Raw genomic sequence first — 19,223 nt, 5'->3', positions numbered from 1 at the left:
TCGTATTCCTCTTATCCTGAGGAGCCTCAGACTGTGCGGGACGGTGCCGTCCTTCCAACTGATAAGAGGTTTTCCTGTAGTGAGTGCGAGAAGTGTTTCCGTTCTAAATCCAAACTTAATAGACATAAAAGATCTCACACTGGAGAGAAGCCATTTTCCTGTTCTGAGTGTGGAAAATGTTTTATATCTAAATCACATCTGGTCACACATCAAAGGTCTCACACAGGGGAAAAACCGTACTGCTGTTCTGAGTGTGGGAAATGTTTTTCAGACAAGTCCCATTATTGCAGACATCAGAGATCTCACAAAGGTGAGAAGCCGTATTCTTGTTCTGAGTGCGAGAAATGTTTTTCCAGGAAATCCAGCCTTTACAGACATCAGAGGTCTCACACAGGGGAGAGGCCATATTGCTGTCCTGAGTGCGGGAAATGTTTTTCACAGAAGTACATTCTTTACAGACATCAGAGATCTCATACGGGGGAGAAGCCGTATTCCTGTCCTGAGTGAGGGAATTGTTACTCAATGAAGTCCTGTCTTTCTGTACAATAGCAATCCCCTGATCTTCTTTTCTCAATCTACACCTCCTCCCTTGGGTCAGTTGATTGCCTCCCATGTCTTTCAATACGGTTTCTATGCAGATGACACCCAAATATATCTCTTTGCCCCTCAACTCACAACATCAGTCTCCTCGAGCATCACCAACCTACTAACAAACATATCAGCCTGGATGTCACATCACTTCCTCAAACTCAACCTACCCAAAACCGAGCTCATAATATTTCCTCCCCTACTTGCCTCTTCCCCCGATTTCTCTGTCAAAAATTAACGGCTCAACTACCAACCCATCCCCACATGCCAAGGGTGCTAGCCCTAATCCTGGACTCTGAACTATCCTTTTGGCCCCACATCCATTCACTGTCCACAACTTGCCACCTCAACCTCACGACACCACCTCAACGACACCACAAAGCTTCTAATCCACTCCCTGGTCATCTCTCGCCTCGACTACTGCAACTCCCTGCTCATTGGCTTACCTTTACATAGGCTATTCCTTTTTTCAGTCCATCATGAATGCTGCTGCCAGGCTCATCCACCTCACAAACTGATCGGCATCTGCTACCCCCCTCCATCAATCCCTCTATTGGCTGCCACTCAACCAAAAGATTAAATTCAATTAAACCTCAGATATACTCCATGACTGATCTCCATCATGTAAGAAACAGTTGATAAGGAGATCAGAGATCACCAAAGACATGGATGAAGTGTTGTACCGTGTTGGCCATTGATAGCAGTACAAAAATAAAAATGGAGTCTTTACCTTTCATTGGCTGAGTACATTTTGTGGTGGAAGATTTCACAAACATTTAGAGGTCTGTTTAAAAATGTGTATATATATATATATATATATATATATATATATATATATATATATATGAGAGAGATTGCTCCATTCAGACACCATACTAGTAATCAAGGTTTATAGTATGTGTGAGTGATAGTGTTACTGGCAATCAAAGGGTTAAATGTTGGGAGGACTTTTTTTGCACAACTGAATTATATGTACTAATCATTTTTTATGATTTATGGTGTATATGTATGAATTGTGAAATTTAGGGAGACAGTACTGGGATATTATTTATATATATATATATATAATTTCATCAGATCAGAACTATACTTGCGTCCCCCAATAGTATAGTTTAGTGTTCCCAAAAATGCAGAATTAGCAGAATCAGCTCCAGCACCTGTGTTTAGCCCCCCAACAAGTGGCGTGTCAGTAGATCACTGTCACTTCTGATACACAAAAACAACGCAGTGTTGAAAGGTACATTTTATTTTTAGTGGTTCAAATAGTCCCTGACAGCCAGGTGCTCTTTTACCTGTGAGTCACACTAGATACCTGTAAATTTAGTGGCCAAAATTTCAAACGAATGGTACACTAGTGAAGAGGCCTACAGGATTCTGAGCATGACAGATGAGAGTGATGGGGAGTCCTCACTGTCAAAATCAGGCTCCGAATACATACCTGTAGAGAGCAGTGACACCCTGACAGATAGCTCAGACAATGGCATGGTGGCCCCTTCTAAGGTTAGGCGTACCCGACCCCATGCCCACGTTGCTGATGGTACAATCGCATGATGATTGTATGCAGCAGAATACCAATACCTTTCTACCTTTTGGTGTACTGGTGAGAACCAGCGGCCTAGTACATTTTGATCCTGTACATACTAGCACTGCAGTACCACTTGGTGATGTGGCGAGTCCTATAAGTGCAGTCTAAGCTGGTATGGTGGCTGGCACAAGTAGTGTCCCGCAGCCACCAAGAATTAGAACACATGCCCCTTCCTGCTGTACTTGCAAATCCTGATTGGGAGCCTCCAGATTCTGCAGCACCCTTACTTCCCCCATTAACTGCCCAACCCAGAATTCAGGTGGAAACAGCAAATTTTTTGCAGCTGTTTTTCACTGAAGATCTGCATAGATCTATTGTGGACCAAAGCAATTTATATGCTTATCAGTTTATCACCACAATCCCAAATTCAAACCTTGCCAGACCATTTGAATGGAAACTTAATATGGTTTCCATATTTAAGGCTGGGTTCACAAATACTGTGGGCGCTGTTCACAGCAGGGGGTCTGGCGCTTCCCTGTTCACCAATTCAGCTGCAAATCAGGCCCGAATTTGCACATGAATCGGAACCAAAGACCCACATTCTCCTGTCATGAATCATATATGTAAATCCAGCCTAAGCCCTTGTACACATGGTCAGACATTCCGACGGAAAATGTCCGATCGGACCGTGTTGTCAGATAATCCGACAGTGTGTGGGCTCCATTGGACTGTTTCCATCGGAATATCCGATGGACAACGTTTGAGAGCTTGGCTGTAAAATTTTCCGACAACATGATCCGATCGGACCTTGTCCGATCGTTTGTAGAGGATTCCGATCGGACAAAGTGCCACGCATGCTCAGATCAAATTACGAGACCAAAGCTATTGGCTACTAGCCTGAAGGTAGTCCCGTCCTAACAAATGAATGTCATCACGTTCTGAACGATCCGATTTTCCAACAACTTTGTCCTACTGTGTGTATGCAACACCAGTTTCTGACAAAATCCGTTGGGAAAAAATCAGACGGATTTTGTTGTCGGAATGTCCGACCGTGTGTACAAGGGCTAAGACTTTTTTGAGCCTAACCCTCAACATAAGCATTACTAAAAAGAATGAGTCGTGGTCATATTGGACCATAGACTCAATTCATTATATGTCTGTGTTCTCTGCTGCCATGACCAGGCGTAGATACGAGAATGTAATGCGATTAATGCATTTGAGCAACAGTGAACTCTGGGGTCCTCGGGTGACCCTGAATATGATCAGCTCCACAAAATTCGGCCCCTTGCAAATCACTTTAACCAAAAATTTTCAGACTTGTATATGCCTTAGTAAAAAAGTAACAGTACAGCGCAAATATATAATATAAATAATTAAATAATTCAACAACACAAAGTGCATAAAACACAAAAGTCCATAGGTGAGAGAAAAGATGCAGTAATCAGGAAGAGTCCGCTTGTGCAGATGATTACTGCATCTTTTCTCTCACCTATGGACTTTTGTGTTTTATGCACTTTGTGTTGTTGAATTATTTAATTATTTATATTATATATTTGCGCTGTACTGTTACTTTTTTACTTTGTAATGTGGGATTTGGTATTTTGACCTATAGTATTCTAGCTGCATTTTTTCACTTTTTCACTTATCTTATTGTGTTTAGCGCTGGTTGATTTTTCGTTTTATATTTTTGTATATGCCTTAACAATATTTCTGCGTAGGGGACTCCCTCACAAATTTTTCTGGCTGGGGTCAAAATGTATAAGCTCTGTGATAGGTCAACAGGGGAGTTATTCACTTTATGTTCATCACAGAGGACAAGGGGGCACTCTTTATGTCTAGAAGAAAAGAGATTTTGTCTTGAAATACGGAATGGTTTCTTCACATTAAAAGCTGTGAAAACATGGAATAGATTCCTTTAAGAGGTGGTTTTGGCCAACTCAGATTGCTTTAAAAAAGGCCTGGATTCTTTCCTAAATGTACACAATATACCCAGATACTAACATTTATATAGGTAAAGTTGATCCAGGGAATATCCGATTGCCTCTCAGGGGATCGGGAAGGAATTTTTGGATTACCTGTGGGTAAAGGATTGTGTATACGGCATTGTATTTAATTTTTTTTTATTATTGGTTGAACTAGATGGACTTGTGTCCAGTCCACATAGGGAGCAGTGGCAAGATTGTTTGGGACTTGGTGTCCCCCTATTCGGAAAGGGGTACCACTTGTACGTGGACAATTTTTTATACAAGCGTGACACTTTTTACACACCTTTTTGAATTCAGGATTGGCACATGTGGCTCTGTGTGACCTAATCATGGGGCTTCACCCAATGGCTTGTAAATGCCCAACTTAGAAAGGTGGAGAGTAGGGATGAGCCGAACACCCCCCGGTTCGGTTCGCACTAGAACTTTCGAACGGACCCCAAATTCGTACGAACGTTAGAACCCCATTGAAGTCTATAGGACTCAAACGTTCGAAATTAAAAGTGCTAATTTTAACGGCTAATATGCAAGATACTGTCCTAAAAAGGGTCTGGGGACCTGGCTCCTGCCCCAGGGGACATGGGTCAATGCCTAAAATGTTTTTAAAAATGGCTGTTTTGGCGGGAGCACTGATTTTCATGACGATTAAAGTGAAAAAAAAGTGAAATATTCCTTTAAATATGGTGCCTGGGGGGTGTCTGTAGTATGCCTGTGAAGTGCCACGTCTTTCCCGTGTTTAGAATAGACCCTGCACAAAATGACATTAAACGGAAATAACACCATTTAACCACTTGCCGACCGCCGCACGACGATATACGTCGACAGAATGGCACGAGCAGGCATATGGGCGTACCTGTACGTCCCTGCCTTCCCGCGGGTGGGGGGCCCGATCGGGGCCCCCCCCCGGTGCCAGCGGCGGGCGGTTTTCGTTCAGAAGCGATCCGGGATGAGGGGGCGGCCATTCATTCATGGCCACCCCCTCGCGATCGCTCCTGACGAATGGAAGTGAAGCATTGCATCACTTCCTCTCCTGTAATGTAAACACAGGAGAGGAAGTGATGTAATCTCTCCTCCGTGTCTGTATTTTTCGTTCCGGCACCGAGGAGAGAGGATCGGTGAGTTGCACCAACACGACACTTCACAGTAGAACATGCCAGGCACACTCACACCCCCCCTTCACCCCCCGATCACCCCCCCAATTACCCCTGCCCCCCCAGTCACAGTGACACCAATTGCATTTTTTTTTTTTGCATTGGTGTCATTTGTGACTGTAATAACTGTTAGGGCAGTTAGGGTTAGCCCCCTTTAGTTCTAATGTACCCCCCTAACCCCCCCAATAAAGGTTTAACCCCGTGATCACCCCCCGTCGCCAGTGTCACTAAGGCTGGGTTCACATTGTAGCGGTTTATGAGAACGGATGTGATTCGCACCGCACTGCAGTGCAAATCACATCCGATCTTTGTGCGATTCGAGTTCAGCCATACATATAGTATGGCTGAATTTGCGCCGCACCCGCCACAAATTCGCACGGAACCCTTTTTTTGGTCCGCAGCAGAATCGGATCGCATGGGTGTTCACACCATGCGATCCGAGTTTGCAGAGCGCACTGCGATATGCGAACTGATCTGGGGGTGTCATTAACATTTCACTGACACTCCCAGCAGTTCGCATAGGGCAGTGTGAACTGCCGCCAGGAGGCATGCGATGCGGGAACCCGCCGCGGATTCGTGGCGTTCCCGCATCGCTCCAGTGTGAACCCAGCCTAATAAGCAATCGTTTTTCTGATCGCTGTATTAGTGTCACAGGTGACGCTAGTTAGGCAGGTAGGTATTTAGGTTCGCCGCAGCTTTTTATAGCGCCAGGGACCCCCATATACTACCGCATAAAGCCCCCTGATTGCCCCCTAGTTAACCCTTTCACCAGTGATCACCATATAACTGTTACAGGTGACGCTGGTTGGTTAGTTATTTTTTTATAGTTTCAGGGCACCTGCCATTTATTACCTAATAAAGGTTTAACCCCCTGATCACCCGGCGGGTGTCATTTGTGACTGTAATAACTGTTAGGGCAGTTAGGGTTAGCCCCCTTTAGTTCTAAGGTACCCCCCTAACCCCCCCAATAAAGGTTTAACCCCGTGATCACCCCCCGTCGCCAGTGTCACTAAGGCTGGGTTCACATTGCAGCGGTTTATGAGAACGGATGTGATTCGCACCGCACTGCAGTGCAAATCACATCCGATCTCTGTGCGATTTGAGTTCAGCCATACAGATAGTATGGCTGAATTCGCGCCGCAAACTCGCACGGGACCCTTTTTTTGGTCCGCAGCAGAATCGGATCGCATGGGTGTTCACACCATGCGATCCGAGTTTGCAGATCGCACTGCGATATGCGAACTGATCTGGGGGTGTCATTAACATTTCACTGACACTCCCAGCAGTTCGCATAGGGCAGTGTGAACTGCCGCCGGGAGGCATGCGATGCGGGAACCCGCCGCAGATTCGTGGCGTTCCCGCATCGCTCCAGTGTGAACCCAGCCTAATAAGCGATCGTTTTTCTGATCGCTGTATTAGTGTCACAGGTGACGCTAGTTAGGCAGGTAGGTATTTAGGTTCGCCGCAGCTTTTTATAGCGCCAGGGACCCCCATATACTACCACATAAAGCCCCCTGATTGCCCCCTAGTTAACCCTTTCCCCGGTGATCACCATATAACTGTTACAGGTGACGCTGGTTGGTTAGTTATTTTTTTATAGTTTCAGGGCACCCGCCATTTATTACCTAGTCTCACTAGTGTACCCCTAAATTTAGGGGTGTCTACTTTCCAAAATGGGGTCATTTGGGGGGGGGGGTTTGTGCCATCTTGGCATTTTATGGCCTTCAAAACTGTAACGCCCTTAGAAAGCCTGAAGGCGGTGCTTGGTTTTCGGGGCCCCGTACGCGGCTAGGCTCCCAAAAAGTCCCACATATGTGGTATCCCCGTACTCAGGAGAAGCAGCAGAATTTATTTTGGGGTGTCATTTCACATATGCCCATGGCATGCGTGAGCAATATATCATTTAGTGACAACTTTGTGAAAAAAATAAATAAAATAAAAAAGTTTGTAATTTTCCCGCAACTTGTGGCAAAATATAAAATATTCCATGGACTCCACATGCCTCTCAGCAAATAGCTTGGGGTGTCTACTTTCTAAAATGGGGTCATTTGTGGGGATTTTGTGCCATCTTGGCATTTTATGGCCTTCAAAACTGTAATAGGTAGTGAGGAGTAAAGTCAAAAATTTAGGCCCTTAGAAAGCCTGAAGGCGGTGCTTGGTTTTCGGGGCCCCGTACGGGGCTAGGCTCCCAAAAAGTCCCACATATGTGGTATCCCCGTACTCAGGAGAAGCAGCACAACTTATTTTGGGGTGTCATTTCACATATGCCCATAGCATGTGTGAGCAATATATCATTTAGTGACAACTTTGTGAAAAAGAAATAAAAAAAAATAAAAGTTTGTAATTTTCCCGCAACTTGTGCCAAATATAAAATATTCCATGGACTCAACATGCCTCTCAGCAAATAGCTTGGGGTGTCTACTTTCTAAAATGGGGTCATTTGTGGGGGTTTTGTGCCATCTTGGCATTTTATGGCCTTCAAAACTGTAATAGGTAGTGAGGAGTGAAGTCAAATATTTACGCCCTTAGAAAACCTGAAGGCGGTTCTTGGTTTTCGGGGCCCCGTACGCGGCTAGGCTCCCAAAAAGTCCCACATATGTGGTATCCCCGTACTCAGGAGAAGCAGCAGAATGTATTTTGGGGTACAATTCCACATATAACCATGGCATGTGTGAGCAATATATCATTTAGTGACAACTTTGTGTAAAAAAATATAAATAATTTTTTTTTTGTCATTATTCAATCGCTTGAGGCAAAAAAATAAAATATTCAATGGGCTCAACATGCCTCTTATCAATTTCCTTAGGGTATCTACTTTCCAAAATGGGGTCATTTGGGGGGGGGTTTGTACTGCCCTGCCATTTTAGCACCTCAAGAAATGAGATAGGCAGTCATAAACTAAAAGCTGCGTAAATTCCAGAAAATGTACCTTAGTTTGTAGATGTGACAACTTTTGCGCAAACCAATAAATATACAGTTATTGACTTTTTTTTTACCAAAGACATGTGGCTGAATACATTTTGGCCTAAATGTATGACTAAAATTGAGTTTATTGGATTTTTCTAATAACAAAAATAGAAAATATCATTTTTTTTCAAAATTTGCGGTATTTTTACGTTTATATCGCAAAAAATAAAAATCGCAGAGTCAGTCAAATACCTTTAAAAGAAAGCTCTATTTGTGGGAAAAAAAGGACGCAAATTTTGTTTGGGTACAACATTGCATGACCGCGCAATTACCAGTTAAAGCAGCGCAGTGCCAAATTGTAAAAAGACCTCTGGTCATTGACCAGCAAAATGGTCCGGTCTGAAAGTGGTTAAAACTGCTTGCGGTTTTAATGTTATATCTGGTTCCTGCAATATGGTTGAAAATCATTGAGAAAAATGGCATGGGTAGCCCTCCCTGCCCATTACCAGCCTATTTGGGTCTTGTACGCATATTAAGGGGAACCCTGTACCCATATTTAAAAAGGAAATGTGTGTGGCCCCCAGGCCCTATATACTCAGAACAGCAGTATACAGGCGGTGCAAACAAGACAGGGACTGTGTAGGTTTGTTGTGTTAAGTTGAATCTGTTTGTAATTTTCAACTGGTACATTTTTAAAGTGTAGCTCCAGTCAAAAAAACTATTTTTAAGCTTTTTGGAAAACATAGGGAAGGGTTATCACCCCCGTATAATTTGTTTTGTCGTCCATCTTTTTTCATCTCACTTGCTGTTGTCTCCTTCCGTTTGCAAGTAGGAGATGTTTGTAAGTTGGATGTTTGAAAGTAGGGGCCTGCCCTATATGCTCTGCAGAAATGGCGGAACAAGGTGTTGGTTTTGCCACAACATTGTAAGCCCTCAAAGTGACTCTTGGTGGGCGCTGTAGCGCCCTGCTGTGAACGATTATATCAAGAATTGTAATTACATGCCATTGTTGAACAGTGGTAGAAAAATTGACCTTTGGTGGTTGTGGTGCTGGTGCCACAACACTATAAGTCCTCACCGTTACTCTGGGTGGGCACAGGAAGGGGCCCTCCTGTGAAATATTATATCAAGAATTGTAATTACATGTCCCTGTTAAACAGGGGCAGAAAAATTTGGCCTTAGGCACTGGTGCTGGTGCCACCACACTGCAACCTCCCCCATATGCTCTAGTTTTATTGCAGGAATTAGCCCTGCTGCAAAGCATTGCATCAAAAATTGTAATTAAATGCCCCTGTTAAACAGGGGCAGAAAAATTGGGCTTTAGGCACTGGTGCTGGTGCCACCACACTGCAACCTCCCCCATATACTCTAGTTTTATTGCAGGAATTAGCCCTGCTGCAAAGCATTACATCATAAATTGTAATTAAAAGCCCCTGTTAAACAGGGGCAGAAAAATTGGGCTGATGGCATCACCCAGAACCAGAAATGTTCTTCCAACATATCAGCGGAGGAGGAAGAGGATAGACAATCAACATAACAGGACAGTCACTCAGCATCAGCATAGGCAGTCTTGAAGGGATGTGATATTTCAAAAAAATTATTCGGTTACATCAGCTTCAGGTGCTTGGTAGCTGTGGGTGATCCAAGACTGATTCATCTTGATGAAGGTCAGTCGATCAACTGATTCGGTGGAAAGGCGCACCCTGTGATCGGTAACGAAGCCACCAGCAGCACTGAAGGTGCGTTCCGAAAGAACGCTGGATGCAGGACAGGCCAGTAGCTCAATTGCATACTGTGCAAGCTCTGGCCAGTGATCCATCCTCAAGACCCAGTAAGCCAGAGGATTTTCGGTGGGAAAGGTGTCCAAGTCTGACCTTGCCCCTAGGTATTCCTGCACCATGTAAATCAGACGCTGGCGATGGTTGCTGGAACCGATCATACCTTGGGGCTGCGGACTAAAAAATTGTCTGAAAGCATCAGTCAGACGGCCACCTTCTCCACCGCTCCTTCTGACCGATGCCTCAGCAACACGTTGTCCAGGACCAGGAGTTTGTAACCTCCCAGTCTCTGGGAACGCGTTGCACAGACCTTTCTGCAAGGCCTCCCGGAGATGTCTCATACTCTGCTCCCTCTGCGATGGCAAGATTAGGTCGGCAACCTTACCCTTGTACCGTGGATCAAGGAGAGTGGCCAGCCAGTAATGGTCCCTCTCCTTGATCCGAAGAATACGAGGATCCTTCCGCAGGCTTTGCAGGATCAGGTTTTCTCATTGATAATAGCGCACGCCCAATACAATTGGTTAATTTCATCTCATTGGATGTGTCTTGTTAGGCAATTAGTAGGTGTTCTCAGTTAATAAACCCTTTTGATGCTAATCTCATTCCTATTACTTCTAATATATCTTTGAAATTATTTTTTTTTTTTTACCCAAATCTTTCAATGTATTACAAAGTTTTCAGTTTTTCTAAACCTAATAAATTAATATTTTCAGATCTTGATCTCTAAAGGTGACCATACACTGCAATCAGTTAGATCTTAAAGCGGTTGTATACTCATTTTTTATATAATAAGGCTTACCCGTATGTAAAAAAAATATCTCCTAAACCTGTACGGTTTAGGAGATATTCCCCTCGGTATGCGCCGCTGACTGCAGCGGCGCATGCGCACAAGGGGATTCTCGGCTGAAAGACCGGCAGTGGTCGGCCCGGCGAGGATGAAATCTCCTGCGCGCATGCGCGGGAGTGATGATATCGCGGCTCCGGCCACTCACAGCGCCGGAGCCGCAATACCCGGAAAAAACGCAGAGGGAGCATGTCAGCTCCCTCGGTGTGGATCGGGCCAGATGTCGGGGCCTCGTTCTAAGGGAAGTATTTCATAATGAGCTAGTATGCTCATTATGCCTTTTGCTTTGCAGGTGTTAAAAAAAATAATAATAATTTTTGCGGGTTTACTACCGCTTTAAATAAATGAGATTTAGTGCAAGAGCCTGTTTGATTTCCTATAATTTTAATTAATTGTTCAAGGGCGTCTTCCTATTACCTATTTTGCCTCAATATCAAGTTGTACAGAGATTGGCTAATCAGATTGCATAGTGGATGAATATCTTAAGTGCCAAATTTGGAATGTAGATGTGCCATGACCCACTTGTATTTTCCAAATGATATTTCTTGGGCATTATATAAGGTACATGAGAACCCACCTTTTTTCAAGACATGCTAGAGTGACCAGGAATCTTCAAAGTACGGCTCTCCAGCTGTTGCGGAACTACACATCCCATGAGGCATTGTAAAACTCTGACATTCACATACATGACTAGGCATGATGGGAATTGTAGTTCCTGAACAACTGTAGGGCCATAGTAATCCCGACCTTTAATTATCATTTCATTCCCCCCACATACAATGTCTGGAACCGACATTTACCAACATCAATACAGACCATAAATTCCCTCATTGTAATATACGGGGTTATTCTACATTTCCACACTATATATATGTGTGTATCATCATCTGCTGGAGATAAAAGACATCACAGTGACTATGGAGGAAGAGGACGGACATGACGGGGGGGGGGGGGGGGGGGGTTACTGGGCGTAAATAGAAAATAAGATCTTATTACCTCCTCCATAGCTCCCAATTGTCCCTGATTTCGAGGGACTGTCCCTGATTCAGAGCAATGTCCCTCTGTCCCCCATTCCTCCTCATTTTGGTCTGATCTATAGAGTTGTATATAAAATTCACATTTTATCTATCAAAAAGTGTTTTCCAGCTCTAAACCTTTCATCTGATCTCTAAATTGGTACATTTGTAAATTCCAAAAGCCAATATAAAAGAATAGTAGTGGTAAAAAAAAGCACTTGTGGTTGTAACCAATATTTTTTTTTTTTGTACAATTCTTCTTTAAGGGGGCATGGCAGGAGGTTTGTCCTATGCCTGCATACTTGTGCTGATAGGTGTCCCTCATTCCCAGCTCAAAAAGTTGGAAGATATGCCTCCTCTGCTGCCGCTTCCAGCAATGTCTCCTCTCTACTTCCTCCCAACTCACCTCTCACCCGGAAACTTCCTGTCTGTACCTGACGTCACTTCCCGTCTGTCTCCAATCTGCTACTTCCTGTTTGAGAAGTAAGCTCACCATCTTGTGGAGTTCAAAGTAACTGCAGCCCTGAGAAATATCTCATAATGTGATTACAGCCTTGCCATTGCTTCCAGATGATGAAGCACAGTCCCGGGATTTAGTCCACTGTCCCATCGTGTCCTCATCTCACAGGTTCCAGGACTCAGAGTGTCAGTGAGGGGATGACGGCTGGAACACTCTCTGGGTCGCATCACCAAGCACTGCAATTATAGCAGACTGTGGGGAGCCGTGATCTCCTTGCTGACAGTGATAGTAGAACTCTGAAATCAGCAGAGAGGAAGCGGGAGCGTGTGAGCAGGTAAGTACCACCACTGACCACCAGTGCTGGGCTGGGGTTACACTTTATTCTCACTGGCAGTAAAAATGGAGCTTATTTTCTCTCACTGACACCAACAATGGGGCTTATTTTCTCTCACTGACACCAACAATGGGGCTTATTTTATCTCACTGACACCAACAATGGGACTTATTTTATCTCACTGACACCAACAATGGGGCTTATTTTCTCTCACTGACACCAACAATGGGGCTTATATTAATTACTGACACCAACAATGGGTCTTATTTTATCTCATTGAGACCGAGAATGTGACTTATTTTATCCCACTGACACCAGCAATGGGGCTTATTTTATCACAGGGACATGAATAATGAGACTTATTTTTTTCCCACTGACACCAATGTTGGATGTCAAAGAAAATCATGCCCACAGTGACTTTCTAACTGAAGTGAGAGTCTTGACTGGTGGAGGAGAAATGAGGGGTTGGTTTATTTGGGAAGATAAAACCAGCTATAATACAGCCTGCAATACTGCTGACCACCACTGGAGGGAGACTTCCACATTTATCTGGCTGGACACACACAGGCAGATACAAATATTTCATACAATCTAAGGTGTGTGTGTAGCAGACAAGTGATCCCCACACACTTCAGAGGATCACCCAAGTGATCCTTCAATCTAAAATCCTGGTGCGATGACTTCTTCCCCCACCCCCACGATTTAGGGCAGATTGGCTGAAGTGTGTGATGGGAGTGTTGTGCCAGGCAGTGTTACACACACACACATACAGATCCCTGTCTGCCAGATACAATCACTTCCATACACTGACAATAATCTGCATTAGGGAGGAGCTCCGTGTCTGAACAGAAGATTGTATGAACACTGGCTCCTCCCACATTCTTCTCAACATCCAACGTTTACGGCATTTGGTGCAGATGAATGTAGCGGCTTTTGGCTGTCACTGGTTTCTAGGGAAGCAACGGCTGACTGCAACGGCTGACTGCAACAGCTGCGTCCTTAGCAACCGCTGACTTCACCACACCCATTCCCTTACATAGCCACGTAGGCAAATGGGTGGGACATAGATCATGACATCATAGTCTGAATATGGCCATATCTGGGCAATGATGTCACCAATATTCCTGCCCCTTCCTTTATATAGCTGATGACAGCTCAGGGCGCCATCTGTCATCGAGTGTTAACGTCGGAGATCGCTCCTGTGTGGCGGGTCAGTGGGGGGTTTGGCATCAAGATTTATAATGAGAGCCTTTTTTTTTGTAAATAAAGGACATTGAGTGTTTTTATTACTTTATTTTACTTTTTGTGAAGGAGTAGGGGTGCTATCTGCTATGTACTATGTTCTCCAAACTCATTCATGTAGTGGGTAGTATCTGGGCAATTCCAGATACTGATAAGCCCCCCCTGCCCACCAACCCCCACATCCACCAGGCCAGGGTTGCGAGGATTAGTCCCTTTTCCTCATCAACATGAGGACAAGGTTCTTTGCCTTGGGGGTCCCCCATACCTCTTTAATATCCATCTAAGGCCGCGTACACACGCGCGGACTGTTCGCCCAACCTTGTCCGCTGAACAGTGTTTGGGCGGACAGTCCGCTCGTGTGTGGGGCTTCAGCGGACAGTTTCAGCGGACAGTTGGCCGAACAAGGTCTTACGGAAATTCCGAAAAACTGTCCGCTGAAACAAGGTTTCAGCGGACTGTTCGCTCGTGTGTAGGCTTGTTCGGCCAACTAAGTCTCGCGCATGCTCAGAAAGGATTTCCACGTCGGAAGGTTGCATTGCAGTGTATAGGATGTCGTATTTTTCGTCCCGTCGTACGTGCCGTTCACGTCATCGCGCACGGTTTCAGCAAACTGTTCGTCCGTCGTGTGTGGCCATGTCCGTCCATGCTAAATTTGAGCGGACTGTTTGCCGAAACTGTTGGACGGACAAAGTTGGGCGAACAGTCCGCGCGTGTGTACGCGGCCTTAGATTCAGTGGGTCTGGTCTGTCTGTTTGGGGGGCCCTATACATTTTCTTATTCTTACTAAATAAAAGTGAAATTTACAAAGAAAAAATAATCAGTTTAAATTGCCTAACTCTATTAGTAAATAGATGGAGCCAAGGAAATCAGCGTATGAAATAAATACATCCAATATTCATCACAGCTGGGCGAATGCTGCTCACATTCATTCAACCAACTGAAAATAAACAAAGCCTCTAATGCCGCGTACACACAATCGGAAATTCCGTCCAGAAAAAGACCGATGAGAGCTTTTCATCGGAAAATGCGACCATGTGTATACTCCATCGGAATTTAGCTGTCCAAATTTCCACCAGCCAAAAAATGATAGCGTGTTCTCAATTTTCCCGACGGAAAAACTTTCTATCGGTAATTCCGAACGTGTGTATGCAATTCCGACACGCCAAGAATCACGCATGCTCAGATTCAACTACGAGACAGAAGCTATTGGCTACTGAACTTCCTTTTTCTAGTCACGTCATACGTGTTGTACGTCACCGCGTTATAAATGATCAGAATTTGATGTGACCGTGTGTAGGCAAGACAGTTTGAGCCGAATTCCGTTGGAATTCCGTCGGGAAAACCATCAGAGCTTCTTCCGACGAGAATTCCGATCGCGTGTATGTGGCATAAGTGTTTGTGAACGCTTACACCACAAAATGTATTCAGCCAATAAAAGGTAATGACTCCATTTTTATTTTTCTACTGCTATCAATGGCCAACACGGTACAACACTTCATCCATGTCTTTGGTGATCTCTGATCTCCTTATGAACCCAGGGATGAAGAATTCCTATCGCCTGATACCCGGGACATGCAGTTCTGAGGGCCGGACAGGTCTTTTTTTTAACATTTAGCCCTGCTGTGGGCAAGCAGGGGGCAGGTTTCCTTGCCGGATGGAAGCATTCGGGTGGCTGAGCGAATGTTTCCCCACCCCTCTGGTAAAGTGCCCCCATCCCGACACACACCCGCTATGTATCCCGGGCTCATCTTGCCCATCTGTGGATCCGGGACCAGCATAGCAGGTGATGATGAATAGAGGGGAGGGAGGAGAGAGGACACACATCCGCTCTTCTCCCCTTTTTGTTCCTGACCCAGAAGTGACATGTATGACATCACTTCCGGGTCCATGTTGACAGTTTCCCCGACTATCAAGCCGGGAAAAAATATAATGGAGTGTGATCTGCATTACATTCCATTCAGTGGAACACAGGGGAGACATTGGGGGTCTTCCAGATCCTGGATGTCTCATTAAAGAGAACCTACCGCCAAAAAATCATCACCTAGGGGACTTTTTGCCCTCTATGACAGTGTTCCTTAACCTTTTTTTGCCCTCCAAACTTATGGACAGTCTTGAGGCACCTCAATCTAAAATGTAAAAACTATTCTAATAGTTCTACATAATGCAACAACATCAATACAATTAAGACACCCAACGTTATAAGTGATTTATTCTTCAAAAGCAAATACACTTTTGCACACTAATACTGACTAGTATGCCAATGTTTCTCTTCTCCCTCAGTTTTTCTCCATCACTCAGCTAATGAGACCTCAAAGCTGATGGAGAGAGGCGGGGGAGGGTCACACAAGGATGATATTCAGGCAACTGACATCCTCCTTATCAGCTCATGATGTCATTGGTCGTTAGGTGGTTGGCAGCTAGAAGGTTATAATAGTGTACAATGAAAACCTGAGGCTTTGTGTAACTAAAAGGCTTCATCCACCCTCCGGCTTGGATACAATTTTGGGGCAATTGTTCGGCATTTTGCCAAGGCATCCCTAAAGAAACTTCAAGGCACCCTGGCTGAAAAAGGCCGCTCTATGTGATGAAAAAAATATATTCTTTTTAATTGTACAAAATTTAATTTAAACCCAGGCACATACCCCCCCAAAAATAAATCAGAGGTCCCGCCCCCACATATACAAACTCACACATTGGGGCGCCTATGCCTGAAAACATTGATTGTGATAAACATTTTACATATCGCCACACACACCAGAATGAGAGCAATAATTCTATCACCAGACTTCCTCCGTAACACTAAACTGAGGACCTATAGGGGGCTTTTAAAGCATCGCCTACAGAAAATATAGGGTACTGAAGTCTGTCATCATTTCACAGGTGCACACAAATTTAAGGTTTCATGTGTTAGGTATCTATTTACTTGGTGTAACCTCGGCTTTTATATTTTACCCAAAAATTGGGAAATTTGTGTTCAAACATTTTACATGTTCCTGTTCCTGTAGCGGCTCAGTGATCCGAACCTTCTGTGTGACAACAATGTGGCGAGATGTTCCCCGTACCAGCTATCACTTTATGAAAAGAGCGCGGCCGTGCCATTCATTCACAGAGTTCTGTCGTTTGCCAATGTCGGCTTGTAGTTTTCAATGAACTCCCACACAGCTGCTGAGCTCTCTGGTAGATGAGGAACAAGGAGATTGTCATAAGGGACAAGGAGTTTGGGAACCCGATATAGTCCCTTGGACAAGTAGTTTTTTTCAAAAAAATTCCACACCCATGGAACTGTTTCTTACATGATGAAAATCAGCTATTCTGCATTCAAGGCACTAATACACCTCAAGGGTTTTGTGGGATCCCTGATGTACAGGAAGACAGGACTTCAGAGAGGAACAATTTCCTCACTCAGGAAAGCAAAGTGGCTTCTCCCCGTGTGAGATCTCTAATGTTTGTAAAGATTGGACTTCTGTGAAAAAAAATTCCCGCATTTAGGACAGGAATATGGCTTCTTCCCGGTGTGAGATCTCTGATGTGTGGAAAGATAAGACTTCCGTGAAAAACATTTCCCGCACTCAGGACAGGAATATGGCTTCTCCCCCGTGTGAGATCTCTGATGTGTGGAAAGATAAGACTTCCGTGAAAAACATTTCCCGCACTCAGGACAGGAATACGGCTTCTCCCCAGTATGAGATCTCTGTGTGTAAAGATTAGGCTTTGCTGAAAAACATTTATCGCACTCAGGACAGGAATACGGCTTCTCCCCGGTGTGAGATGTCTGATGTGTGTAAAGAATGGACTTCCGTATGGGAGGGGGACCTAGGACCTCTAGATGGAGAGACCTGGGATCTCTGTCTTATTTCTGCCCACCGGGTATCAGTGTCGGCCTCCCAGAGACTTTCACATCTTTATTTGCTACATAGAGCCTATAAGACACCGGCTAAACTGTATGATTGGGGCCTTCGGGACTCCCCCTTGTGCCCTAAATGTAAAAGAGACCATGGAGATCTTCTCCATATGTTCTGGAAGTGCCCTAAACTGATTCGTTATTGGACTGCGATTTTGGAGACTATTCATCAGGTGTTCAGAATCGTGATTCCCACAAGCCCGGTGATCTGCCTGCTGGGGGCCCTGGACGAGGAGTCCCTTACCCCAGCCGTCCACACGGCAATCCTCCGGTTGCTTTATGTAGCTCGTAAATTGATAGCCCAGATGTGGATCACGCCCAGGGTACCCAGCAGGCAACAGTGGATTGATCAGGTTAATAGGATGCTGATACGTGAGAGGCTGGCATACCAACATAGGAACACCCCCCAAAAGTTTTATAATATGTGGCAGGACTGGCTGGACTTACCAGGCCTGGCACCGCACCAGTTGATTCAAAATAGGTTGCTGCAGGGCTAATCTGACCTCGACATCTGCCATGGGTTATAACTTACCTGCTTAGAGTTTTTGTATACAACTGTTGAAGCATGATATTGAATACTGATAGATGTGGGTATTATGTACGGTACTACTTCCATGTATTCTGGCTCTCAGGGATCTGACTCTCTCTCCCTCCCCCTATTCTATTCTGCTTTCTTTTTTCTTTTACTCTTTTATTTTGTTTCTTTTAAACAGAAAATGAAAAAATCAGGTACTGTGACTGCACGGAAGATTTCTCCTTCTTCCCTCTTGCTTATTATGTTGATGTCATGTTTGCTGACACCCTGTTTATTTTGTTTGTACAACAACGCCCTGGTCTCACTTATTCTCATTTAATGTACCTCCTTGATTTGCTACTCATGGGAAGAATATGATTGTTACTCTGATTTCATAATATGTGCGTTGGTATATTGTGTGGCCATTGTCATGGTTGTCTTGTACCATTATGTTTTCTAATAAAAAACTTTTTCTGATAAAAAAAAAAAAAAAAAAAGAATGGACTTCCGTGAAAAAGTTTCCCGCACTCTGGACAGGAATGCGGCTTCTGCCCCGTGTGGGATCTCTGATGTGTATAAAGATCGGACCTCTGTGAAAAACATTTCCCGCACTCAGAACGGGAATAAAGCTTCTCCCCTGTGTGAGATCTCTGATGTGTGTAAAGATTGGACTTCTGTGAAAAACATTTCCCACACTCAGGACAGGAATATGGCTTCTCCCCCGTGTGAAATCTGTGATGTGTGAGAAGATGGGACTTCACTAAGAAACATTTCCCACACTCAGTACAGGAATATGGCTTCTTTCCTGTGTGAGATCTTTTATGTACATCAAGATTGGATTTAAAAGGGAAACATTTCCCGCACTCAGCACAGGAATACGGCTTCTCCCCTGTGTGAGATCTTTGATGTCTGTAAAGATGAGACTTATGTGAAAAACATTTCCCACACTCAGTACAGGAATGACTTTGCACCCCTGTGAGA

General features: G+C 44.4%; 1 protein-coding gene across 1 annotated transcript in view; it reads left to right on the top strand.

Annotated features, from left to right (window-relative positions):
• The window catches only part of LOC143986870 (uncharacterized), a 377,747-nt gene that overhangs the window by 249,797 nt on the left and 108,727 nt on the right, over positions 1-19,223 (top strand). The window contains exon 19 of the mRNA XM_077485277.1: positions 69-383. Within this exon, the coding sequence (XP_077341403.1) occupies positions 69-383 (315 nt within the window). The remainder of the gene's footprint in view (positions 1-68; positions 384-19,223) is intronic.

The sequence above is a fragment of the Lithobates pipiens genome, unplaced genomic scaffold (assembly GCF_037356315.1).
Source record: "Lithobates pipiens isolate NorthernLeopardFrog02 unplaced genomic scaffold, aLitPip1_a1.2 Scaffold_18, whole genome shotgun sequence".
NCBI classification, from domain to species: Eukaryota; Metazoa; Chordata; class Amphibia; order Anura; family Ranidae; genus Lithobates; species Lithobates pipiens.
Note: the sequence above shows the minus strand (reverse complement) of the source record. Positions and strands in the feature narration are given on the sequence as shown.